The 27152-nt window shown below is 39.4% G+C and overlaps 2 protein-coding genes across 6 annotated transcripts in view; one reads left to right on the top strand and one right to left on the bottom strand.

The window, feature by feature from the left end:
* The first annotated feature begins 3162 nt into the window (after positions 1 to 3162).
* Positions 3163 to 24011, top strand: TM6SF1 (transmembrane 6 superfamily member 1). 5 transcript variants are annotated; one of them, XM_075764544.1, is made up of 10 exons: positions 3166 to 3416; positions 5605 to 5708; positions 6579 to 6676; positions 7617 to 7720; positions 8528 to 8610; positions 9977 to 10098; positions 14728 to 14832; positions 16913 to 17005; positions 17974 to 18093; positions 23636 to 24011. In XM_075764544.1, exons 1-10 carry the CDS (start codon positions 3325 to 3327, stop codon positions 23825 to 23827), a joined length of 1113 nt encoding a protein of 370 aa, XP_075620659.1. In that variant the 5' UTR covers positions 3166 to 3324; the 3' UTR covers positions 23828 to 24011. The 5 variants fall into 5 exon arrangements, with proteins under 5 accessions (XP_075620663.1, XP_075620662.1, XP_075620661.1 ...); XM_075764549.1 differs by lacking the exon at positions 3166 to 3416 and adding an exon at positions 4937 to 5523; XM_075764547.1 differs by lacking the exon at positions 17974 to 18093 and having other exon boundaries at positions 3164 to 3416.
* Positions 24012 to 25217: 1206 nt separating this feature from the next.
* HDGFL3 (HDGF like 3) overlaps positions 25218 to 27152 on the bottom strand; it is a 38792-nt gene continuing 36857 nt past the window's right edge. The window contains exon 6 of the mRNA XM_075764552.1: positions 25218 to 26590. Within this exon, the coding sequence (XP_075620667.1) occupies positions 26585 to 26590 (6 nt within the window). The 3' untranslated portion in view covers positions 25218 to 26584. The remainder of the gene's footprint in view (positions 26591 to 27152) is intronic.

The raw sequence follows: 27152 nt of genomic DNA on the forward strand, positions 1-27152 counted from the left end.
TCCCAGTCTAAAAGTAGACACAAAGACCTAATGGCCAGTTAGTCTCCTACTCTGAAGCTGACCATTAATAAATAAGCACTTTTGCTGGCACACTTACAAATGCCTTCTTAGTCCTGACATCAAGATCATTTAGTAGAGAGACTGAAGAGAAACATCTCCCATATTATAAATACTGATTATCGATCCAGTAATGCTCTCACTGAGAAGCTAACAAACACCTGCCCAAGCATACTGCTTGTGAAATGAGTATTGCTCACCAAGGGGCCACACGAGTGGGTCTGGTTTGTTGCTGCGGTCAGGATTCCCAGTGAGGAGTCTGTCATGTGGCATAAGGCTGATACTTGTGATTTGAGAAACAGTTGGGCTACCTATTTAAAAATGACCATTTAGACAGAAATCATGTCGTTTCTGACACAGGAATGTTACAGTGTGGTGAAGGATCATCAGTTTTGACACTGTGCTGCTGAAGGGACTGTCTTTCAGATGAAATGAAAGATCGGAACTCAAGGAATCTCATGTTGTCAATCAATATGATCCTCTGACAATTTCTGCATGGAAAGGAGTCTTAATTTTCGTGTTTTCATTACTCCATTTTGCTTTGCTAAGCTTCACTGCAGTTTATGTAAGATATACATATTTTTCAATCTTATCCTGACAGCTAATATTGCTAAATAGTTAAATAGTTGTACGATTTTCTACAAGTGCCTCATCCATGTGCCTCATGATGATGTTACCATTTATAAAATTCAGGAAAAAGAAAGAAAAAAATGCTTTTGCAACATCAAGAAATTCATATAATTGAGTATGTGACAGGAAGCTGAGAGGTTACACTTTTTCTGGTGACAGCAGCTTATCAACACCACTTTCATCTAACATTTGGATTAATAATTACGTTGTTAAAGACACCCTATTCCCACCTTCATTTTTATATTGCTGTTCTGGTACCTGTGCGTAGAGGGTGGTGTTACATACAGTTGAAGTCAAAGTTCTTCTTTCCCCTTCCTCCCCCACAAGAACACTTACAGCTTTCCAGAAATGCAGGTGTTTGTTAGTTTTTGAGGACTCCTGCTCTTAAACTGAGGGTCTCGTTCGATCAATAAGATAGTCTGCTGTTTGATTTAATCTCTGACTTCAAGCCAAATTTTGAACTATTTGTTGTTGAGGAAGTTGGTCCGTGGTTTTGGGCTGCACTAACTGAGAAAGTTTTCCCTTTTCCTCTAGAATTGGTGTCAACTATACAAATAAAGTCAACAAGAATGCTGGGGATGTTATTTTCTTTTTACAGGCTGAAATAGAAGCCAGGCTATTTTGGCATAGAGAAGGAGGGTGGGAATTAGAAGGAAGTGTAGCTACTAGAAGTAAAGATTTCTAGTATGGAAAGTGAGGAATACCGGCATCCGCATGTTCAAACTATCATGGGGTCTTTTCTGCTACCAATGATTATATTTTTTTTAAATCAAAAGTTGATAAATGTCAACATGACAGACTCAAACAATGCACCCTGTACCAGTGAGTTGCTATGTGCCCACCACACAATGTGCCCTGACAGTTTCTGCTCCGAAGCTGAAATACGACTTGATTAACAAGCCTGGTGCAAATCAATGGTGCAACATGCTGGCAGGGTGATGGGGAAGAAGTTTCCCATATAGCATTATTACAGACACAGGAACTAAGGAGTGAAGCTTGAGACATGAATCTTGGGACTGCACTGTGGCAGCTGCCTACAAATAAGCAGCCTATACATTTGAAAGCTTGAGAAGTAAACCGGCTGTGCATTGAAAGGTAGGCATTTGGAGGTGGTAAATTTAGCCCTGACTCATCCAATGGCAATTTTGACACTTGGGTAGACTAAATTACTTTTAGGAGTTGCATCATGTTTTTACCAGATAGTTTGGTTGAGCATGGTTTAACCCGTTCATACACCTATGGCCAGATTCTAGGCCTTTCTCACTGGAAATAACTATGCAGGAATTTGTTTGTATATAATATATAGGACATAGATACGTTCTGGGTAATCAAGTTCCTTTCTTGCAATCATATCAATTAGTCTGTTGCTTAAACTTATCAAATAATATCTTAAAATTGGACTCTTTTTTTTTTTTTTAAATTCACTACTCTTATTGTAAAAGACTTAGAAGACCTTTTACTGCTCATAGCTAAAAATCTCTTTCCAAAAACTAGTCAAAGTTTCTTTACAGCTTAAAATTAACAGCTTCAAATTAAAGTGTTCTCTTCTCTCCCTGGTGTTAACTCCTGAAGTATTTATGGAGAGCACTTGTATGCCAAGCTCTTCAGCCTCTTCCTGATGGACAGGTGCCCTGTTTCCTCAGCCACCTTAGCAGTCCTCCTTTTATCGTTTCACTGCAAGGGAACCAGAATTGTGCCGTTGTTGCAGATGGACACCTTATAACTGCGTTAATACTTCCTGATCTCTACCAGAAAGAGCTTGCCTGGCAGGCTGGAAATGCATTTGCTGTTTTCCCCCAAGCAACACAGGATGATCATTCTTTCTTGCCAACATCCTGGTTATAAACACTTGGTAACTTCTAGGAATAGTGGTTTTCATTTCTGTTTGCCTTGCACACAAGACTTGTTCTGCCTTTGTTTGCACACTGACAGTTCAGTGTTGATACTCCTGTATAAACAAAGTTTGAAGCCAGAAAAAAAATGCTGATGGATAAATTCAAACATATGCCTAATTTGGGGTTTTTTTTTGACATTTAAATGGAAAGGGTGAGTTCACAGTTAAAACATTTTTAAAATGCTAATGGCCTTGTTCCTAATAACCCAGCAAAATTCTGATGCAAAAAGAGATGCATAATTTTTTCTTACAGGTTTCTTAGAGAGTCTCCTGCACTAGGTAGGTCAAGGGAACCCTTTTCCATCTACCACCTTGCACCAAAACGGATCGCTTCCGAAAAGACACCGCGCACACCACTGCATCCACCTGCCACTTCTGGCGGTGTCATTAGTGCTGGCCCCCGCGCGGGCGGCATCACCCCCGGCATCGCCTCGCTTTTCGGCCAGTCCCCCACCCCCGGGGCAGGCGGAAAGCTCCACGGCCCTTCCCGAGCCGCCGGAGGAGCACCGGGCGGCTCCGGTTTCTGAGGCAGATTTAACCTTTCCCGCGCGGGGCGGGAGGGGGCGGCCCGCCGCGGGACGCTCCGGCGATGGGGCGGGCGGCGGGCAGAGGCCGGCGGGGCCGGGGCCGGGCGAGCGGCGCCCCTCCGCGGGGCGTGAAGGGCTGAGGCGAGGCGGCGCCTCGGGCAAGGCGCGGCGCTCGCCTCGGGGTGCAGAGGGCGGCTGCCACCTCCCGCCGCGGGGATGAGCGCCTCGGCGGCCACCGGCGTGTTTGTCCTCTCCCTCACCGCCATCCCCGTCACGTACCTCTTCAACTGCCTGGCGGCCGGCGGCAGGTGAGCCGGGCGAGGCCGGGCGGCTCCCGCCCTGCGGGGAGGGGAGCGGAGCGGAGCGGGCGGCCGGGGGAGCCCGGCGAGCATTTTTAGCGGCCGCGCGGGGAGAGGGCAGCTGCGGCCGCGGGGCTGAGCGGGACAGGGCGGGAGGCGGAGCGGGGCAGCGGAGGGCACGGGTCCGGCCTCGCCGTGGGCGGCTCGGGCGGCAGACGGAGACCCGCTGCCGGGTCCTGCCCGCGTCCTCTAACGGAAGCCGTGCCGGGATGCAACCGGGGAGACACGAGCCGGGGCTCCTGACTGGGGAGCCCAGCCTGGGCGCTCACCCCAATTCTCTCAAAACTGCCGGTTTCGCATCACCTGACGCGCGTCCCGCTGTCCCCGGAGCTCGGGTCACCGCCGCTCCCGCATGCGGCTTGCCGCCGGGGCTGGCTGGTAACGCCAAAAGGACGAACCAGCCCGGAAGGTATCGCCTGGCCCCGCAGTAGCTGCGCCCTCACCGTGCCTTGAAGCTCGGGGCAGCCGGCGCTGGAGGCTGTCCTGGGGCTCTGCGGCTTCCTCCGGCTCCCCTGTCAAGGCATTCGCAAACAAAATCCAATTCTATTTAAAAACGAATGGAAGAACTCACTGGCCTCGGTGAGCTCCCGAGCCTCACGCTTCAGGCACCCTGTAAGACATGCGAGTTTTAACTGAAAATGTCCATATGCCCTTGCTCTGCCAAAAAAATAGGATCCCAGGATAAACCGCAGGTCTAGAAAAGAAAGGTTTTTCCTCATGGAAAAACCAATGTACTTAAAGGTCCTTGTGGTATTTTGTGATCCCACAGCCTGGGGTGTTTTGCAGCTTTACTGCACAAGTATTTGCTTCGTGTTTTTAAGGCTTTGCTACATCTGTTCCTTCCTCGTTTTCTTCGTTCTGGCCGATAACTTATTTTTTTGTTTTTCATTGCTAGAGAAATGCCAAATAACACTTGCTGACTTACTTGATTCGTTGCCAATATTTATTTCAAACTGATAGACCGCAGTGAAAAGTCACTGCAATATTAACAGCTGTAATGGTATGAAAAAAATCATCACTGGAAAAACAGACTAGCAGGAGAGTCAAACCGTAAAATAAAGCTAGTACTGCTCATCCTGACTCAGAAAATATGTGTGTATATATTCTGAAATATTTGATCTTGCAAATTTTTTTTGCAATAATTTTAAGACAAGTTTCAGTAAGGCTGAAATTGTCACAGTCAGTATTACTTGTTTGCACACAACTTGTTTTCTTGACACAGAGTGGTACCATGTATAAAATCATGTGCCAAATATTTTTAGCTTATGCTTCTGAATTTCACCTAACTTTCCCCTCCTTTTTTTCCCCCGTACACAAGCATGAAAGTGAAGGCTGAGAAAGAGAGTCTGTCTTAAGGAGAACTAAATACAATTTACGCACTTGGAGCTATAAACCAATTACAAACTGATTTTCTTAACTTGTGTTTTCTTGGGGAAGGAGACAAATTAGCTTTATGCCAAAGATTTTTATGCTTTCCTCCACTAACACTTTACATGCACTATCATTATAGCCCTGTTTTCAGAGAAAAGGTCTTTTCTGCCAAGCCTCCCAAGTCATCCTGCCTTCTAGGGACGGAGAGACCTTTGGTAGCACTTCCAAAACTGGAAATTAAACCTAGAGCCATCATAGGCACTCCACATTGTTACTTCTATTCCATGGGACTGATATGTTTTATTTGTGACTATGCAATTTCCTGAGTAGATAACTTACTACTGAGGTTAGACTAAATGTTTCTAATGATCATTTTCAGCCTTGAAATCTCTGTTTGTGACTTTCACCTCTCCTTGGCCTTTAAGTTTTCCATCATTTTTGTTTATTTTTGCAGATACCAGTATGACAACTGATTTTAGCCGGACAAATCTAGACTCCTGGATATGTTGTTTATCTAGCTATTTTCGTTTTTTCTTTTTTTAGATGATCACATGTGAAAAGACAGGCACATAAATTCTGCAAAACTATAAAATGAATACTATGACAGACTATGTGATGAGCTTTAAAAACAGCCTTTTCAAGTATTAAAAGTTACTGTAAGAGTATGTGCATTTGAGGATAGCTGGTAAGAAAAGCTGAAGAAGCAAAATTCTGTCTCTTTCTCCATCTTTCTTTTAAATTCTTTTTCTTTTTAATACTGTTACAGTTCCTGGGCAATTGTTGCAGTTGGATTGCTGGTTCTGGTTTTTATTGCTCTGTTGGCTCGTGTTCTTGTCAAAAGAAAACCTCCAAAAGACCCGCTGTTTTATGGTATGTCTTGGTAACAATGAAGCATAAGAAAGTTCAAACCACCCTAACTCCTAGCTCAGGCTTTCTGTAGACTCAGGCAAACACTTCTATATTGCTACTTTGCCATAAAATAATAGAGCTATTTATTACCTTTTAAAAGGAAACCTTAGATCTAGACCGTATAGCAAAAATCTAGTAGAAAAAACACCACTGTTTTTGGAAATTTTACAAGATGGGCCCATAGGCAAAGCAGCATACAAACCATCTGTATTTGCCCTCTGTCTTCCTCCTCATTGCAACTCGTAGATGTCCATTCCCAGTGTTCTGTGTGAGGCTGGGAACTCTTAGTTCACATTGAAGTCAAAGGAAATTAATAATATAAACCTACTGCAAATACATTTCCTGTCTCAAAGGAGTGACTTGCTAACTTGCCATATAAGTCTCCTATGGACTGCTGTGGCTTAATGCAGTTTGCCTTGCCTACCTCCAAAAAGGGCAAGTCACATTTCTCTCTCCGCCTCCTTTTTGTTGTCCTTTGTCCTTTCCAAGAGATGACTACGGTCAAGGTTGTCTGCTTTGTGTGACCAAGATTTTTGAGAGGCTACGTAGTCCTTTCTGCAGATGCTGGTTTTCCATGTAGCCTGTACCCACAGCTCTACATAATTACACATTCTTAAGAAAAGCTTCCTAAGGACTTTGTTGACTAACCACTAATTAAAAAATATTAAGCTATGTAGGAAAGTCATTATGTGTTAAATATCTAAGATCTCAAAGTAGATGCATCTAGTTCAATAGGTCTCTGCCTGACTGAATTTATTGGACTGTGAAGTAACTGTGTGATTCCAAGTCTTTATTAATTTATTATTTGTTTTCCCCTTTATCTTATTACAGTTTATGCTGTATTTGCCTTTACCAGCGTGGTAAATCTAATAATTGGACTGGAACAGGATGGAATTATTGATGGATTCATGACTCATTACTTGAGAGAGGTAAACAATTGTTTGGCTTACAAATGTAAACAAAACCTTTACTATAAATAGCTTGTTACAGAAAAAACAGCCGCTAACACATTGAAAAGGGTCATCTTGAATTTGGTCATAGACCTGTTTCGTTATTGCTATGGACCGAACCTTCACTGACTTGAAATCACTGATTCATTTGGAAAAAATAGCATGCCTTTCAAGTTCCACTATTATTTCATTTAGTTGAAGGAATGCCTTAATGAATTAACTTCTGTGGGAACTGCATAGAATTACAGAAAGCCATAGATACTCAGCACTCAGAAGTGGATGAGTACTGCAGTACCTAAATGTGTTACCAAGAAGGAAACAAAACTGCTCCTTTATTTTTGCCTAATCACTTTACTAAAAGGAATTAGAGTTAAAAAATGCTGATGCCAGATACCTAGTCAGCAGAATCTGTTGGCTGCTGAATATCAACATCCACCAAAAATAGCTCAGTAAGGGCTTCTCATGAAAGTCACTGAAGTCATTGAAAAGATTCCATGAACTTTAGTGTGAAATTAATCGGACCTTACAAGGTTATACCTTGTCATCAATATATTCAATGCTGTTGTAAATCTCTAGGTTACTAAATATATGTCTATTTGTTCTATGTTAAATGTATCTTTATTTTGGGCTTTTATCACTAAAATATGGAAAACTAGTATTTCCATAATGTAGCAGGACAATGCTGACAGTTATCCATAGGAGTTTTGCCTTCCATCTTGCATTCTATTTTGCAACTATAGAACTGATTTAATTTTACCTGATCCTACCTAAATCAGGTTTGTGCTTAGAAATGTGTATTGCCAGTCAAAAACTGTACCCCTGGATTTGAAAGAACACCAGTTGCTTTTCTGAAATTGTTTCCTGCTGTTCTTATTCTTCCTCTAATCACTGTATCTTTTTAAAAATAAATGCTCCCTAGGGTGAACCATATCTGAACACTGCCTATGGCCATGTGATCTGCTATTGGGATGGCTCCGTTCATTATCTGATGTATCTGTTGATGGTGGCAGCTATTGCATGGGAGTAAGTAATTTTGATTTGTGTACTGTCTACTTTGCTTGCATTCTCATATAACCTACAAAGGGCTTTCTTTTCTCTGTAGTATTTACATTTTTCTTTCAGGACTGTTTCATGTCCTAGGCCAAAGCAACACTATTAAAATTTAATAACCTCACCAAGTTACCCTTTCTCTTGGCTGAATAAGACCAGCAAAGCCACTGAGTTGTAGTCTCTCTTTACTCTGCAGCAGAGAACATAGCCCCTTTGAATGCTTTATGTTAGTTAAAATGAAAGCTTAAAGAGGATGCACATTAAAACCATGTGTAAAACCTTTTTTTTAATTACATATTTAAAACATCTATTTTAGAGAGTATCATGCAGTTTAAGAGAAAATAGTTATTTCTGGAGTTTCTTAGAGTATTTCTTATGTTTCTCACTGTTGAATAAAGAGTTTGAGAAAATAAGTACTTAAATTCCAGAGGCTAATGTTCCCACTGGTAATAGAAACACTACCAGAATGAAATCAAGTGTACCGGTCTTGTACAACCTGTGATGTGCAAAATCAGTCAGCCTTCAGATGAGCAAAACATAATGGCAAATAACTACGTATGCACAAATCCTGTACTGTTCATGTGATAACCTCACACATGAACATAGGATTTCTCCATATCACTTTCTCAGAGGAAGAATCCACTGCTGCCTTGGGGTACTTTACTTACTAAGGTACAACCATGGCAATCAGTATAATATTTGAGGGTGATTTGGGGTAGGAGATTTTTAGGGATGGTGCAGTAATTATGTCTTTTTTTTTTTTTTCCTTTTTTTAAACAGACAAAGCTATAGAACCATTGGCCTCTACTGGCTAGGTTCCATTATCATGAGTATCATTGTCTTTATGCCTGGAAACATTGTAGGTAAGGACATAAATTATGTGATTAACTTTTCCCTGTGAAACATTTTCTAAATTCAGCATTAGGCTATCTGTATTTTACTGCAGTGTTGGTTTCTTTCTGTAATAATATGAAAGAGGAATTTTAGGAGTATCAGTAAAGAGATGCAAGATATTTCAAAATTTAAATATCAGGAGGGGATGATGGAGACCAGGATAAAAACACACTTTCAATTTACATTGTTCTCAAGGAAGAAAAAAAAAAGTATTGTATTTTGTTATACCCATCAGGCTTTTATCCAAACTAGGTTTAATTTAAGCAATGAGACAATAACTGTCGCTTAGTATCATAAAAAAAAAATCTTATTTTGCATAAAATTTACAGTTTACTTAATAGTCTGACTTTCAAGCAGCTTACAAGAGGCATCCAAATCACCTTTAAAAGTGAAATCTGGAAGTTACTATATTTTCAAAATAAAATTAACATTCATAGATTTTAACATAAATGAGTGCACAGCTGTGCTGCTAGAGGTTGTAATAAAAATTTTTACATCATTATTATTGAAAGGTGGTCCTTTAAGAGTGCCACCCCCCCAGTTAAAGATTTCCTTTTTAGCAAAGCTTAAATTGATGCAAAGTCGCCAAGTGTTCAACTGAGAAAAACATTCATGTGTCAAAATCCTGCAGACAACTTTAGAAAAGCTCACTATGGCTCCACTTTATATGCCAGAGGAAGAATATTCATGGTGCAGCTTGAAGCCAGTCCAGTTCCAGCAGATTAATGCAACAATCTCTCTTCCTCTTTCCTCTAGGGAGGGCTGAAAAACTTTTTCTCAAGAGCATGCCTTCTGCCTTCCTTTCTGGCATAAAGATTAGCCAGTGTAAAAGACAGTTTTTCCTGATTTACCTGGGCTAAGGATAGCTCCCTGAATTTATATTTTGTCCTCAAATATTAGTACAGGCCTGTAGGAAAAATGAGCACTTTGGAAAATGCATGTTATATTAGATCTTTAAAAAATGGATACATTCCTTTTTTCCATTTTTTTTTAAAAATGATGCCTCTATTTGAAGCAGGTTCCATTAAGAGATTTCAAAGCTGTCCCATCCTATAAGATTACCTGCTATAGAGTGACAGAGATGGTTTCCTGTCCCCTCAAAAACCCCCTTATTTCTGAAATGGCTTCCTGATAGGCTCTCTATCACCTGTGACTTTACCACTATTGAGCACATTATTTTCAATAAGATTTCTGTGTTGCTTTAACAGCAATTTCTAATGGTTTATGTTTACATTACTATAGCTGCTTCAGATTTGATATTACAAGGGATAGTTTTTACCTCTTCTGCAACACAGCTTACAAATTCTCATACATCTTATAATTATTTTTTAACAGGCAAATACGGAACAAAAGTGTGTCCTGCTTTTTTCTTAAGCGTACCATATATTTGCCTTCCCATATGGGCTGGGTTCCGAATTTATAACCAACCTTCAGTGACTCACGACGCTCCAGTCAAGGTAATATTATTGTATTTAAGTGTTGGCTACTCTTTGAAAAACTGAAATACTCATGCTGTTTCTACTAAGTTGTATAGGTCCCTTGGTGAGCGTGGAATGTACTGTAATTGTTCACTGTTATGACAATTGCTGCTGGGCTGTGTGGACAGTATAAAATTATCTATACTGCAGGACCATTTCATTATGGTGGGATAAAGAAAAAGCAAAAGAATCTCATGTATACAGTAAAAAACTCATTTCTATGTGTAATTGTATTACAACCCTCTATCTATGCAGTTTCTTTTTTTCACTTTCTTAGCTCATGAAAATATTGACATATATCAACTTCATAAAACACCACAAAAGCCTTATAGAAGCACTGCAGGAAAATATTCTTCTGCAGATGACTTACAGATTTCATGTAACTTTTTTTGGTTTTGTATGTGCATTCTTCAATATTAGATTTTACAGGTAAGATTGTACATTAATTGATACAAAAATGATTTACTTTTTGCTTAAAGAAATCTGTAAAAATAATGTTTACTTAAAACTCCTTAGACATTTGACTTTGAATTTAATAGTTGGGCTGTCATAACATTAACTGAGCAATCAAAAAGTGCAATAACAGTATATGCACTGTTCTATAAAAAAAATTAAAAAATCACTGCAATACAAAGCACAGAACAGATCTTTAACGCTTTGTTGCTATAAGCAAGCCAGTTTATTGCCACAGCATACCATATCAGTTTTAAGTAATATAATCCATTAATATTTTTGCATTACAAGAGCTCCTGCATCTCAGTCAGGTTTATTCTGTAACTGAAAACATAAGACACTGATGAAGGAGCGAGTTCCTACTCCATAGCTAATATGCAGTCAGTGTGTAAGGGGCATAGCCTATGGCACAGAATAACAGGTGATGATACACTGACAGATCTTCCCAGAAATGTATGAAAGGGAGCATTCAGCCATCCATCCATAATTCTTCAGTAGGAAAGAGAAGTACAGACAGATGTTCATATCTCCTGAAGTTTGAAGAACCACTACAGAATCAATGCTTTTAGGGCAAATCCCTATGAAAGGCAAACTGGGGGACACTTCAGGTACCAAACCCTCTTCTACCCTCCTGTATTGGTTTATAGGAAATCACATGTGCCATCCCAGAGCAAATTGAGTTGATTTACTTAAAGGCGTCAATAACTCTGGCTGGAAACAATGTTCTTTAGAGTCATCAGGGTAGGGAAGTTAAGTGTAGTTAAAGGCAGTGATGGAGATTTTTGCCATATATATTAGTGAGAACATCCTTTGCATGGAGGATGGATGAACGTTTCAGTTTGTTTTCGTAGTACTGAGAACACCACAGAAATTGCTATTATCGAGAAAATACATGATGGACTGCTTATTTGCTGAAATACAGCCATGTCTCCTGTGCCTATCAGGAGCTAAACTGCTTACCTAGGTTTGATATTTTACTTTGGTATATATTCCAGACAAACTTAGTTTTTAAATTTTATTTCAAAAAGAGAGTGCATAAAAAGCTGGTGATCTGAAAATTTAATGTTGCACTTAGTGAATCCTTTCTTGTAAACCTAAACTTCCTTGCTCAGAAGGTCATAGAAAAGCCTTGATTACTTTCACTGGGGCCTCCTACCCTTCCCAAGTTGTTTCTTTTTTAGTGGTCGCATTTTATCTTCACAGCTAATTTATGCTCCATATCCAACCATAATTAGCTGGGTTCAATAACTGCATACCTTAAAATGCCTTTAAAACTTAACATGACTCCTCAGGAATTTTTCTTATTTTGCATACAACTCAGTCCTACATTAAGTAGTGTTTCCACAAAATAATTTGTGTAATGCTACTAATCAGTTAGGTAATCATTGTAAGTCCTGAAAACATTTAGTTCTCTTTCAATAGATCATTTGCAATTAGCTGTAAAACTGAACTGTTTTTAGCTATCATTATTCAGAGTTGGTATTAAAAGATTTAGGAAGAAAATGTAACAATGCTTTTAAACACAATGATGCAAATATATAGAGAAAATACTTACGTGAAAGCAACATAAGCAAGGTATATTCTGTTGGCCAAGGTATTCATTGCTATAATATTATTATAAACAAGTTAGTTAAAAAAAAAATCACTGTGGGGACAGAGAAGAGGTAATCAAGCTTTGGATGTTTTCTAGTGGAGGTGCATGCACAGGAGAGGAATGGAGTTATGCCCTCACTTAGAATCAGACCCAGCTGTGCTGCAGTATTTACAAAGCCCAGCAGATTTAGCTATAAGTGTATCAGCTCAGAAAAGCTTAATGTAATTTAAAATTCTTTAACAGAATTAGTACACATAAACTGAGATTTGCTCACAAATTCTGAAGGGACTGATTTCTACGGACAGCACACAAGATTATTCTGATTCCTTAAAACTGATTGTGTAAAGAGCCTCTCAGAAGTGATAGCAAATAGCTTTTTCCTGAAGTGAGAGAAATTACAAAGCATGCCTACACACTTCCTTGCTACACAAAAGAAACAACTGGGTTGGCAAGATCTGCGTGGAGTTCAATGTTGTTTGCAATAAATGGGAAACCTGCAGCAGGTCATCTCTACTTGGCCAGCGTACTTAACATATAATTTATTTTAGCACATAATGAGGTGACTTTGCTCTGTTAAGAGAAGGGTAAGGCAAAAGTACTATGTAGCTGAGGTCTGTCAGCCAAGTGCATACTGTCTTTCAAATTCTTGCTTCTGCTTTTAAGCTTTGCATTTTCATTTTGTTTGCATAAATATATGCATAGAGAAAAAAGGTACAAATTTTCTGTACCTTGGCAATTTCAAACTTGTACTGCATCAAAGGTCGTGTCCACTAACATTGCCTTTGTCTCCAAAACCTTTAAGTATGAAGTTCTGTTGTAGCTTTGTGATCACAGTAAATATGCACGTTCATTTAATATACCTTTTGAAAGGAGGAATGATACAAATATATATAAGCTTCATACTTAGACAAAAGTGGAAAGAAGATATATCAACCCTCAAACTTTCCATTATCCTTAGGTAGACTACCTCTGAAAATGACTTGCAACTCAGCAGCCATGGGAGACCTTTGTCTTTCATAGGAATAAAAATTAGAAAATACATATTCTTTGCAGGTAATATTAAACATTCCTACACTAGTACTTTAAATACCATGAAGTGACACAGGCCCAGGTCATAATTACCATTCTGCCAAAACAGACCTGTTTTGTGTTTGAAAAATAAAGATGTCGCTTTTTTTCCTGAAAAAGATCGTTTAAAAGAAGAAAAGAAATCATTTTATGAAAGGGATAGCCTATGTGTTTAAAGCAGCCTTATTTTTGTTAAACTACAATGCAGATCTCACAGTTCTTACTCAGGAATTGTGCTTGCAAGATCGGTTCTCCTGTTTCAATAACTTTATTGTGAGTTATCTTGATCCTGAGTGCTTCTACATCCTAATTATTGTTTTGTGCTTTGGAGACAATTCCTCAGATGTATAACAGGAAGGAAATCAGGTTTTTCTTTTGCTGTCTGCATGCCAACACACAGCTAATAAAAAGGAAGAGGAAATGACTAACATATAAATGGGGAAGTTTTCCCTCTGAACTACAGAAAGATACTCTGAAGTGCTTATAATTTTGTCTGTGACTACACAGTGATAATAGTCTACTTCGACTTATTTCCATGGCTCTTGCAAGTTTTACCACGTAGGCAAAGAGATGACTCTGGTTCCTCCAAGCCATCTTCCATGTCAGTCATCTACATGGCCTTTGCCATTGTGGAGTGTGAACCCCTCACGTGCCCATGCGGTGCAGCGGGGGATTCCTGTTCTGAGGCTGAGGAAAGAAGGCACAGAACAGATCAGATCCAGGTGCTGACAAGTGCTTCCACACTTTGGAGGAATCCACAGTGTACAGTAATAAAAGGAGGATTTTCCACATGCTCTATATGCATACACACATTTCATTCTCTATTTCTGCATTACATATTAAGATATGTTATTTGCTCACTGAACTCAGTAGAGAACTCACCTGGCCAAAGAAAAGCTTTTATTTTATGCCAGTGATATTCCATTAATTTCCATAGCATCACAGGCTGCTGAAACTCAGCATTCACTGTCAATAATGAGATGGACCCTCATTTCACTGTCCCTCCAAACAGTCCTTTCACAAAATGTATTAGATTCAGCCTCAAATGTTTGAGACAAATGTGCATTTTCAAAGCTTTTCTATATAGAGACATTCAGGAAAATGAATTCATTCCAATTAACAAAAGATGCAACTTTGAAGTTAGTTATGCTGCTTTAAAGCTTATGGGATTGCAGAGTTAGTGTTCATTTGATTCAGGTTGCTTTGAAAGTAAGCTAATCTGTTTTGAAATGGCTTTAGTTGGATCCATTCATTTCTAGAGTTTATTCAGATTAATTTTCCTCACTGCATCCTATAAAGTCTGACATCACCTTTCTAGATGTTGCAGTCTTTCTGTTTCTGAAATCAGTGGGTAAATAGTGTAATGCAACTGAGAACTAACTGCTTCTATCACTACGTTTCACCGCTTCACCCTTCTTGTAGCAACTGATCTGGAGTTAAATACATGTCACGTGGAACCGGGATGTACTTACTAAACACACTCTGTGTTGCAGGTGGTTCAGGAAGTCCAGAAGAAAGGACTCTTAAGACGACCAATAGATTTACTGCTAGCTGCATACCTCATTCTAGCAACGGGGTTTTGCATATTTAGGGGCATGGTAAGTTGAAAATATTTTTATATTCTGGCTTCTAATTTTCAGTCAGACAAATTTGAAATCACTGTGTCTGTGTTAAAAAGTATGTAGATTTTGGTTAGGGGAAATCCTGTGACTTTCAGGGTTGAAATAGGCCTTAGAAATATAAAGAACAATTTGATTATTTATTATAATTAGTGGTGCTTTGCTTCTCCATTTTGCCTTGTGTGAAGTATGTTTTTCAAAAGAATGGAGGTGCACAATCACAAGAGTAAATAGCATCGCAAGTACAGATCAACATGACTTAAAACTATTTTCATTGATCTGGTGTTACATTTATGGCCAAGAACACGGAGACAAACAGCTAAATTAAATCTGTATTCATTTTTGTCTAAACAGAGATGCATAGTTAAAATTATATAGGAATCCAAGTTAATTTACACTGCATGAGAGCATACATTTCCACCTGAAAAAAAAAAATCCACATTACCTGAACACCACATGTTATTTCTACTTACCAAGAGCTGATTTTTTTTGTTTGTTTGCTTTTTAAGCATAGTTGATTGAATTAAAATTTCTGAGGGAATTAATCAGTACCGCAAATGCTTGAAGTAGGTAAATCCAGTAGAAGGTAAATCTAGTCCTTTGTCAGCTCTAAAGCTTTTCTGTCTTCAGCAGAAGGGAAGCTGTATATCATTCAGTGAACAGAATGTTCAAATGTTTAGGTGTCTTAGATAACTGCCTGCTTGATTTGTAGATCTGATCCTGTCTAGAATAATTCAAGTAAGAGGTGACAATAAGTACCCAAGCAACATTTTATTTACCTAGCACAGACTGTTCTTTTGTAGTTCTGCTGCTCACATTACTCTGTCATGTTCTGCTGTTTCTCTGAAAACTTGCCTCAAAAAAATTTTTCTCCTAACTTGTCACAGACTGCTTCATTTCTTACAGATCATGCTACTTCAGAGCACCACTGATGCAGGTTAATCAGCTGTTTTACCTGTAATTTCGCTGTGGGAAATGTTAATCTCATGCTCTAACATCTAACTTGGTTCAGCAATCCCACTTCTTCATTTCTCAGAGGAATTATTTTTGTTGATTTTGAGAGTGTGGTCATTTCCTTATACACTTCCTTTACCTGCTTACTGGTCTTGCTTATACACACAGAGATCAACTTAACATCTCTGTCTAAGCTGCAGTAACCATGATTTTGTGAAAAAGCTAAGAAAACATAATCCATTATAGTCCACTCAGACCTGCTTGTTGGATGCCCATGCTGGAGAAGAACAGGGAGGAATATCCACTGTTTATAAATCTTTGCATTTCCCCCTCAAAGTCACACAACAAATACACATGAAATTAAGTTGTGCAAAACATACTGTTCAGTCCTATAACTTAGGCATTAACGATGCCTTGCTATAAAACACAATGACAGCTGTTGACAGATTGCTAACTCATTTAAGAATAGTATTTTTTGAAGTAGTTTTAAGGGCTACTATGAAAAGGAATTACTTTTACAATTGGGTCTCTTCATGTTTATTGAAATTTGTTCTTTCTATAGGAATGTAAAACCCAATAATCCCTCCTTTGCTACTTTCTTTTTAGAATTACTATTTTAAGCAACACCCATCTCACTGCATTGCTCTTCACTGCTACCTTGCCACAATGCAACTCTTTACTTGGACTACATTCATAGTTTGCTATCCTAAAATTGGGTGCTGAACATCAAGTTTCCACTGTTTGAGCAATTTTTCATTGGAAAGTTCATTTGCTGGGATCAAACACTGTTTATCAGAGCAAATCAATAGCAATTATACTTTTACTACAGCATAGCCAATTGACTGAATTCTCTTCCAGTCAAAATCTTTACAGCAGGCTGTCAGCATTTCCTAGCAAACCCTCTGAGCTGGAGCTGAGAGGAGGCTGCATTTCAGCATTTTAATTGGTGATCAAATTGATCACATTTGCAATAGATTTTGAGCAAGACTCCAGGGTAGCAGTGCTGCAAACCACTAGTCAATCTTTAGGGCTGGTAAGAAGTATCAGGTTAGTTTGTTGTAGAACAAATTCTTTGTTCACAGGAAGTTTTAAAAATTCTTCTTAGATTGCTCTGGATTGCCCTGCTGAACTCTGCCGGCTATATATTCAACTTCACGAGCCTTATATAAAAGATCCTGCTGCCTATCCTAAGCTTCAGGTAAAGCATTGACTGTGGAGCATAGAGTGTTAAGAAGTGATTTGTTAACTGGTGCAAAGATGAAGCCATGGGTTTCACAGAAGACAAGATCAATAAGGGAAGTATTTGTTTATGGCTAGTTAAACGGTAGTTCATGTTTTCCACTACAGCCATTACAGGGTACCAACACTTTGTTGCGGTAAACTTAAACTTGGATTCAAATCAGCTACCTGGAGTTACACATCCTAATTACTGAGGCTTCTTTTAATATATCCCATGAAACATATCTGCATGCTTTATGATCATTCCTCTTCCTTAGAAGGGCAAAGTGGACTTTCAGCCTGGAATAATGGAGTGAAAAGGAGTGTAGTAATACTAGATTCCTTAAGCTCATGTTACACTTCTGTCACAAGTGACACACTCTTTGAAACTTGACACTTTTTTCCAAACCCTATTTACACAAGCACTGCAGAGGAAGGAACACTGTGCTTTAGTTTTGTAGTATCTGCAAGGTAACCCTGGCTGCTGCATGGGGGCAGGGCCTGAAGCTGTAAGAGGACTCAAGTGAGGCAATGAGCAGAACCCAAATATCTCTGCTGGACCTGTTCTTTCTGGGAAAGGGGGGGCTTGGGTGTGTCTCTTGCCTCCCAACTGAAAGTGCAATGGAGCCTGAGAAATGGACACCCATGTTGCATTGGACACCAAGTTAGGCTAAACCATGCTTATTGACATGGTCTCAAGATGGCAAGGGGTAGGAAAACATGTCTGGGATGAAGTGGATTTGGATGGGGCAGAGACAACAGCTGTCAGCATTAGTGGAAGCCTCAGGGTAGCTGGATCCTGTCAACAGCATCCAGGTGTGAAATTCTTTTCTCAAAGAAGGTACAGCTGCAAAAAGGCCTAGGAATTACTGCTGCCAGGAGTGTAGTTTTAAACAGTCTCATCTCCCTCACACTGCAAAGCAACTAATATTTCTGTTTAAAATGCAGATGCTGGCATACATGTTCTACTCTGTGCCATACTATGTGATTGCTCTGTATGGCCTACTGGTGCCTGGTTGTTCCTGGATGCCCGATTTAACCCTTATACATGCTGGAGGACTAGCTCAGGTATTTCTTTGTGAAATGTTCACTCTTGAATTACAAGTTAATAAGTAGAGACCTATGGAATAAGTAAGGGGCCCAGGGCTTGATCTTGATGCAGGTTTTATGCCATTGTAACTCAGATCACCTTTTATATCTGTAAAAAACTAATTTAAGAGAGTGGAGAATCAAACCTATTCTATGTCTCTAATGACTGCATTCTTGCTTCAGCAGACTTCTGTCCTTCTGCAGAATCTTTTTATTGGGTTCATTTAAACCATATTAGGCACCATGTGCTCTTTAGCTGAGACCATGAAGAAAGCCTGTGTTAAAGCTGTAACTATCAACCATGTAAAAAACCAAAAATACATAATACATTGTGTCCATAAAATGTTTTGGACAAATAGGTAGTGTAAAAGATAAATGGAAAAAGTATCTAGTAGTCACACAAAATGAACAATACCAGTTGATGATTTTGATATAACACTGGGAACCTCCTGAGCCACAAACCACAATAACACTAATACAGGCTCATGTTGCCAAAGGAAATGATCATACTTTATTATCTCATTCTGTTCTGATTCTCCTAAATAACTGTTGTTAATTACTAGATGGTGCTAATGGTTATGAGAAGACTGGCCAAAACAATTCAAAAGGAACTAGCAAATGACTTCATGACATACAGATTGACCATTCAGCAGTTGAGACAGGGACAATTGCTTTGTACTGTATGTAGTAAGTGAGATGTAATATGAGCATCCACACAATGCAGAAGATACGCACATAATCCTGCAGTGATAACAAGAACATAGGAACATGGCAATAAGTGTAAGTCAGGTACCACTATTAGACCAACGCTTTGGTCCCCAGGCCAGAAACAATCATGGATACAAACTACAATCCAGCTTAACTGCCCAGTAAGGACAGGGGAGTGACAGTTTATTTTCTGTTTCTGAGCAACTATCACAGGGAATGTGACTTTTTTTTAAAGCACATCAGTTTATAGAGAATCTTGAATCACCAAATTATATCAAAACAGAATCTGGCAAACATATTAATGAGGAGGTTGAAATGCTCAAAAGGCATCATAAATATCATACAACTGTGTTTGGCCGAAACCTAATCTAAAAAAAAGCACAAGCTAGCTAAAGTAGGCAAGCCAGTGTCAGGAACCTCTCTCTACTGACAGATTACTCAGGTTTCACAAATTCCCCAGACAGTCAGGAAAGAAACACTCCTTCAAAGATTATTTAGCACAATGAGAAGTCAGAGTGTGCTATCGCAACCTTGCAAAATCCCCAAGAAGCTCAGCCCTCCAGACTGGAAGCAATTTTTTGTTTGATTGGTTTTGGTTTGTTGGTTTTTTGGGTTTGTTTTTTTTTTTTTTTTTTTTTAAGATGTTTCCCCATAACAAAACACTCACCTTTTTAATGGCACCTTGTACCTTTTAGCTGTACAATTAATGCATGCAACATTTTGTTGCCAAAGCCTAGAACCCCTCTTGTCACATGGCTTTAGGATAATGCTGATTTACACATTAGACAAGGAGAAGAAAAGCTACCCAAAGCTAACACTCAATTTCCCATCTTACTCTTTGAAGCTTGTCCTAGGCACAAGCAAAAACCACAGGCTGACAAAAACTGATTAAGAGAACTATGTTCCTGCACACTCCCCACATTTTATCCTGATTCAAGAAACATTTCTTTTAAGTTTGGGTTTTTTTGTAGTTTTGACTTTAACACACTGAAGAATCAACTTCAGTCGTCCCACAACTAGGCATGATTTAATTGATTTGACTTGGTAAACTATGAGCAACCTCGGATGAAAAAATGTGTGTGACAATGAATTGAGGGCTCATTTCTATATTATTTTTAGTTTTGGTAATTGAGGCACAACACACATTTCCAGGTTTGACTGCTGTTTTCTCAAGTTAAAACACTTGCAATTGATAAGTAAAATGTATGTAGTTACTGAAACACATTCTGCTTTGTTATGCACAAAGGTACAAAAAAAGGTAACTATCTGATGATGGAAACAGTAGGCATTTCCCCCCGGAATGAACACTGTTCCTACAGATGAGGAATGTTGGGATTTAAATTATTTTTTTTTTTTTTTTTTTTTACAAAAACAAGTCTCAAAATACCATGTGTTGCATCTAAACTAAAAACCTCTTAAAGTACCCTGCCTTTCACACACAGAGAGAAATACTTACTGTTTCAGAATTACATATAGCTCTCAGCTTGAATTATTGTTACTAACATCCAGACTCCAAAAAAATTCCTCCAAGTTGAGGATTTTTAACCCTCATTGGACTTTCTGAAGCTTTATGAAGAGCTCTTTAAATGACATGCAACTAAAGTACCAGGAGCTTTGAGTACACAAAAGGGTTGTAATAGCCTCTGAACTGGATTAAACTGTCATTTCTCAATGCAAGGGAGCCACAGCCCTGCTCTCCAAAACCATTCTGTCTCACCAACTCTCCATAGCCCACTTCCCTATTCCCTCAGATGTACAAAGTTTTTCTCTTCTCCATCTAAGTGCTTTCCTTAATCCTCCAATTTTTGCTGGCTAGTTTCTCTAGTGCCTCTTGTCTACAAGAGAACCTAACCCAAGGAACATAGTTTTCTAGGTTACTCTCACTCTATTTGATGGCTTTCCTTATAAGCCATATATAAGCCATTTCCTTATAAGCATAAGGTCTTGTCCAAACCCCTCCAAAATCAGTTACAGTCTGTCTAATTTTAGTCAGTTTTAGAGAGAAGGCACAGAGTGAAGAAGGGACTCCTAATCTTTTTCCAGGAGTTTCTTTGTCTCTAGCAGGAGGGCTTTCTTGACTGCAGGGTAAGAAATATTCAAAGTATGGCCTATGATTAGGCTACAGGTAAAATATATTGTAAGAAGATCCAAACTTAAACTATTTCATACAGACAAGAAGCTTAATGATTAGCAGGTGCATGCAAATTGCAGCTATCAAGTCAAGCAGTGCCATGTCCAGCACCAGGCAGCTTCCAATTGCTGTAGGATGGGTTGATCAGCAGGCTGGCCGAGGCTTTCAGGTTAACAAAGGCTGTACATTAAATGTATAAGGCTACCTTATAAGTTTACATGCAGCATCTCATTTGGTTGATTTCTCAGCCAAGATTTAAGGGTTTGATCCTCAAAATTCTCCACTTAGAGAGGGCTCAGTAACAGAAAGCACCAAGGAATGGCTTATTCACTGAGAGGATCTGATCACAGCAAGGTAACACAGCAGACTCAAGGCTGCTCTCACCGCAATGCCAGTCTACTGCGCAAGAGGCGCAGAGAGCTGCGGTAACTAACAGCTCTTGTCTAACTTCTTAAAATGATGGATTTGGTGCAAGTTTGCCTAGTACGTGAAGAAGAGCAGGACTGGGCTACTGGTGAGTGAGAGATCTGCTTTGCAGACACCCCCCTGCCCCAAGGTAGCCAAAAAAACCCCAACCAAAATAAAAGCAAAAGCAGAGTACAGTCATGGAAAGGAAACACGAGATTAAAGACATAACACAATTTCCACAGAAGCAAATCAAATTTTAAAAAAAGTGACTTTAACAGACCTAAATATCCTCCCTGGTAATAAAAGGAAAAAACAATGTGTTACACTGACAAACAAGTCTAATAAACAATAACTTCATTATATAGTACATCATTAGCTAGATAAAAATCTTCATGGGCTACAAATAGAACAAAATGTTTCTGCTTTTTCTTTTTATAATGCTCAAAGCTCACTAATAGGCCACAATTCTTGTAAGAGACAAGACCACAAATAAGGCTTAGATCTTCAAAGGCATCTAGGAGACTGTGATACTTCTTTCAGGCACAGTCCCTTACAGCTCTTTCTGAGGCAGTCTATTCTGAACTTAGTATGAGTTTACTGTCAACTTACTATGCTGCACAGCTGGCCACTCCTGGAGACAGGCAGGCCTTGCAATCCTCCATAGAGGAGTACATAGCTTAGCATCCTGTTTACCCCAGGAGAGGCTCTAAAACACTACCAAGAGGCTATTAGTGTCTAGGTAAATATCAGACAACCCCACACCACCTACCTGAAGCCTGACAGCAGCCAACTATCTTCCTGGGAAACTGCTACTTCACATCAGAAGAGGTCTTTGCTGCTGAGCACTAATGCTCTGACTGCCCAGGCTGAAATGGCTCCCAAGGCAAGGAAAGGCAGCAGGGATAGGAGCCAAAGGTAGTTCCTAGCTGAGCCAGGTGAGAACACACAGGCTGCAAGAGAGTGTGTGAATTATGGGGCTGATATAAAAAGGCTGCTGATACCATGCCCCTGAATATCTGGTACCTGTGTAACAGCTATTTACAGAAACATGCTAAGTGGCACTCTGCTGAAGTGTGTGTTTGTGTTGGATTTCTTTGATTGCTCCGTTTCCTGACTCAGGTTTGCAAGATCAGCTCCCCTGTTAGGTGGAGGTGGTTAGAATCACCTGAAAACTGATTTCCTTCTCCATTTTGTATGGTCTCAGCCTAACCTTTTGCTAGAGGCGTGTGGATTAAAACACCTGTGCTGTATTTCACTTTCTACTTTGCTATCTGTGAACAGAACTCTGTTCTTTGTGAGCCCAAAGTAACTCCTGCTGAAGCCAGAACAGAGGATGCAATTTGGTCACGGTGTTCTCCTCTGTATTACTAAAATCTCGGTGTCCCTTTCTCCTGCTCTGCTTAAGGTCAAATTGATGTTTATCTTCTCAGATCTCCTCCCCTGTAAACTAACTATTAATAATAAAAAGGACAGACAATAGTTAATGTGAATGAGCTGTGGCTTGAAATAGCAGGTAACAGATGGAGACAAAAGACAGCGACTATCCTGATGCTTCTATCTTTAAATGTTTGTTTATGCTAAAAATACGCTTCAGCCCAGCAAGCCTGTCTTTGCATACAACCTTCACTGTAAACTTAATCTATACTTCAGAATCACCCCCAGCCCAAAAGCTAAATATTGCGGACGTTTTCTGAAATCATCAGGAGTTCTGGGATCAGAATCTGGGAGACTGGGTATAAGATTTTAAAAAAAAAAAAAAAAAAGAAACTAACATAGCTTCCAAGATTTTTTCTAACTTCACTCAGAGTGAGCGAGTGTCTGCCTGTGTCCCCTCGGTGCCAAACACAACATCCCTGGGTAGGCGGGTGCGAGTCCTACCCCCATGGCAGGGCTGAGCCTCGGGAGCGCAGATCTCTGCGGTGATGCCCGCAGCTGTTTGCCTGGGGAAGGACCACAGACCCTGTTGCGTGAATAATCACCCATAAGCCAGGGCTGAAATCCTACACCTGATGCAAAGAGCAGTGCCACCACGTGCATATAATAAACCTCCTACCATGGTACTGTCAGTCCCTCTTATACCAAGATGTTAATGACCTTAGTTTAGACTGTATTTTTATACCGCTGTGCAGAAGTATGATGGGTAATTCTGGAATAAAAGGATTGGCTTGGCAAATGTCACTGGAGATGCATACATGCATGCAGATTATGCTGTCTTTCCAAAATATACATCAACTTCACCCTTTTTTTAATATATACGTTATATACACACCACAGGCTCAGTTTTCCCATATTGGTGCTTCTCTTCATGCTCGAACTCCTTACATCTACAGAGTCCCTGAAGAAGCAAAACAGTTTTTTCTGATACTGAACGTAATGTACGGGATTCTTCCCCAGCTGCTGGCTTACAGGTGTGTCAACAAGCCAGAGTTTTTTATGAAAACAAAACAAGAAGAAAAAATGGAATAGCACGACTGTTTTCTGCTCCTCTTCTTGGCTATGTATATAATTGGGTTGGGATGTAACTGAACTGCTTAAATGGAACCCAGCTGAAGCGTGTAAGATATGTAAAATTGCACAATTGTGTAAAGTTGCGCGGTCTATTTTGTTTATCCTACTCAAAAAGGGAAAATAAAGATGACTGCCTTCAGTACCACTTCTCAACATTTTGACTTTGCGCTGCAGTGGAGCTACTAGCTCACATAGCTATTTTTAAGTAAGCTGCTTTGACAGTTTTAGAAATACTGCATGAAGTTAAATAATAATAATGATGTCAGTGTTTAGCCTCCACACACTGAAGAATATCAGAGCTAGGAATCCCTACACAGAGCTACTGTAGAATGTGAAGGTCAGTATTTTGCAGTGTGAAAAATTAACATACATAACTCTGTCACATGCACATGTTTTATTTGTCAAAAAGTATGTCTTGTGGGTCAGCCTTGTTAAAAATCCCAAGAAATCTCTGAAGAAGCAGTCAACTTTTACGGTAGGACTCCAGGTACAATAAGCAAATCATATAGTTTTGTTAATTCTTTTAAGGATTCACTTTGGCAAGGACTGCTCATCTCCTTGACTTGAAGCGTGTGCTTACTAGCACTTCCGAGCTGGGCACAGGGGGACCGTTGTTCCCTTGACCGAGCAGGCCTCACGCCCCCGCACACGCTGTCAGGAGGGGGGCTGGCCCTGTGCTTCTCTGCAGCTAACGCTGCTGGGTCATAAACAAGTAGCAGCAAATGCAGCCACCTTGGCGTGTGTTTTTATGTTTCTGTTTGCAAATGGAACTACTTCTATGACTTCTAGGTGTATTTTTACTAAAAGCAGTACATTTAGTGCCTTTCTCACAGATGAAATTAGCTGATACATTTTAACTGGAAACACTTTATTTTGGGATGTTAACTTTTGGGTGGTTTGATTTAGAGAATTTTAATTGTCTTTTTCAACCTAACCAGTAACAAGAAAGCATCAGCTCATGCGCATGCGTGTTGCACCCTGCAGAAGGGGACTATCAGAACAGCGAGAAATTCATGCTTTAACACTCTCCCGTTGAGCACTGCGGTGTAGTTCACAGCAGCGCTCGGAAGAGAGAACCCACAGTTTGGTACCTCCGGCCAAAGGGGCAGGTCCAAAATAACCACAACACATCTCAGTCAGTGCTTCTTGGCAAAGAGGAACTCAGCAGCACCCAGCCTCCCCGGCGTGGGCTCCTCCCAGGTACGCTACAATTCGGGCTAGCTCCGTCCCAGTACGTCCTCCCGGGAAAACAACCCCAGAGCTGCTGGGCTGTAATGGGACATGCTGGCTCACAAACGGGCATTTGAGCCTCCCATGTTCCTTCTAATGTTTTTAAAGAAACTTTGAGTACATTCAAGGTGAATTTAATAACCTCCTGTTAATCCAGAAAAGGCAAAGTACAGAAAAAATAAAGATCTCACCTGCACTTGTATCTATTATGGTCAACTCATGTTAACAGAATGTTTTGCTTTAATACTTGACTTACATTAATACCTCACATTATTACACGTATGAAGCCAAATATGACGCTAACTTAGTTGCTTACAACCTCAAACCTTACTCCCAATACACATTCCAATAAATTTATTCTGTAAAAACAATACATTTTTTTGTTTTCTTTTTGTTTTGTTTTTTGTTTTTTTGTTGTGGTTTTTTTTAAGTTTTTTACAGTAAACTCGTCAACTACAAACCTTGAATACGCAAAAGATGTTCCAAGGACAAGCATAACAAGGATTGATAAAACCAGACTAAATATGTTTTCACAATAAAAGCTGGCATAAAAATAAATAAAAATCTCTATTATCACAATAGCAACAATAATGTACACAGAATAATGGATTTGGAATGCTTACTTACTAGTCTAGTTCTATTTCCAAACGGAAAAAAAAAGCCAGAATGACAGCATCCTTTTTTAAGCCTTTCATTATTTAAAATTGATGTCTTCTTTTGGTTTCCCATAGGGTTCTATATCACAGTAAGCTTAAAAATGGAAAGCATCCAAATGAATGATTTCAAATTGTGTTGGCATTGGAAAAAATCCTTGTATTAATCTAAAGAAACACAAAAAGACTTTCACTAACTCCACATATAGGAACTAAGTCAGATAGTGTACATTACATCATGATTTTGAGAAGTATTAAGAGTATAACTAGCTAGGTACTTCTAATAAGGAAAGGTATTTTATTACATTATTGAACTTGGCGGTGATCTCAACTGAAGAGGAATTTTTCTTTTATGTTGTAAACCGATCAAAAATCAAAATAGCATGGATATAGGGAAATTGAAAATTATGTTTGTAGGTGGAAGATATTGTTGTAGTCTCGTATGGAGGGGACTCATTTCTAAGATTTACTTGTTTTTAAAAAAATGCTGATTTAGAGTGATGTAATTTGGAGTTACACCTTTTCTATCCAGAAAAGGGATCTAAAACATGTTCAAGTATGCGATATCTTCATAAACCTCAGCCACTGGTAAAGGGCAACTTCATGCAACCAAAGAATATGAAAATCAAAAAGTAACCCTTAGAAAAAAGGGTAAAATGTCATTTCTGCAAACACAACAGATAGGAATGTGAATAATGTGCATACAAACTGGGATGCTGTTGATGATACTAATGAACAGATGTGGTGATTCATATCAAATCCAAGAATATTAGACAACCAAACATGTAACCTTCTTGTGTTTTCCCTTAATATTCAGCAGTCATTATGTTGGTTAAGTCTGAAAGAGAAGGAGAGAAACAATAATCACATTTAATGTAAGAAAAAGCACGCTGCAACAAACTTGCTAGAATTAATGCCATATTCCCACACTTCAGAGTCACAGGTACAAGTAACTGCCTGGTCGGTTTGAAGAGACAATTTTTTTTCCAGAGAAAACTGTTTACGTTACATCCACTAAACACAGCACTACGAAATATTAAAGAACACGGTTTAAAAGTGAACATTTAGGGCTTTATTCAAATAAGCAGTCATGGATGTGGGCTGGTTTTTGTTTTCCCCAATCACTTCATTAGGAATCTTGTCATATACTTCACACACAATCAAGTCTCGCATTTTCCCACTGCACTAAATCACTGACAGGCTTCATGCAAAAGCTGGGGCGCTGCTGGGTTCCCAAACACCTTGGGATGAGAACCCCCTTTTGCTCAAAACAGAGAACACTGGGCAAGGGTGAAGAAAGATAAGCAGCTTTCACGGCTGATGTATCTGAATGTTGCTGCTGAAAAGGAAACAGTCTGGCGTGGAGTTCACTGTCAGGTGATGACAGAAAAGGAAGAAAC

Source organism: Balearica regulorum, chromosome 12 (genome assembly GCF_011004875.1).
Source record: "Balearica regulorum gibbericeps isolate bBalReg1 chromosome 12, bBalReg1.pri, whole genome shotgun sequence".
Lineage (NCBI taxonomy): Eukaryota > Metazoa > Chordata > Aves > Gruiformes > Gruidae > Balearica > Balearica regulorum.

What these genes read in the sequence shown, in the direction of transcription:
- TM6SF1 (XM_075764544.1), top strand. Translation starts at nt 3,325, where the DNA reads ATGAGCGCCTCGGCGGCCACCGGCGTGTTTGTCCTCTCCCTCACCGCC. An exon ending in TGCCTGGCGGCCGGCGGCAG is followed by an intron (nt 3,417 to 5,604) that starts GTGAGCCGGGCG and finishes ATACTGTTACAG; the next exon opens with TTCCTGGGCAATTGTTGCAG. An exon ending in ATGCTGGAGGACTAGCTCAG is followed by an intron (nt 18,094 to 23,635) that starts GTATTTCTTTGT and finishes TACACACCACAG; the next exon opens with GCTCAGTTTTCCCATATTGG.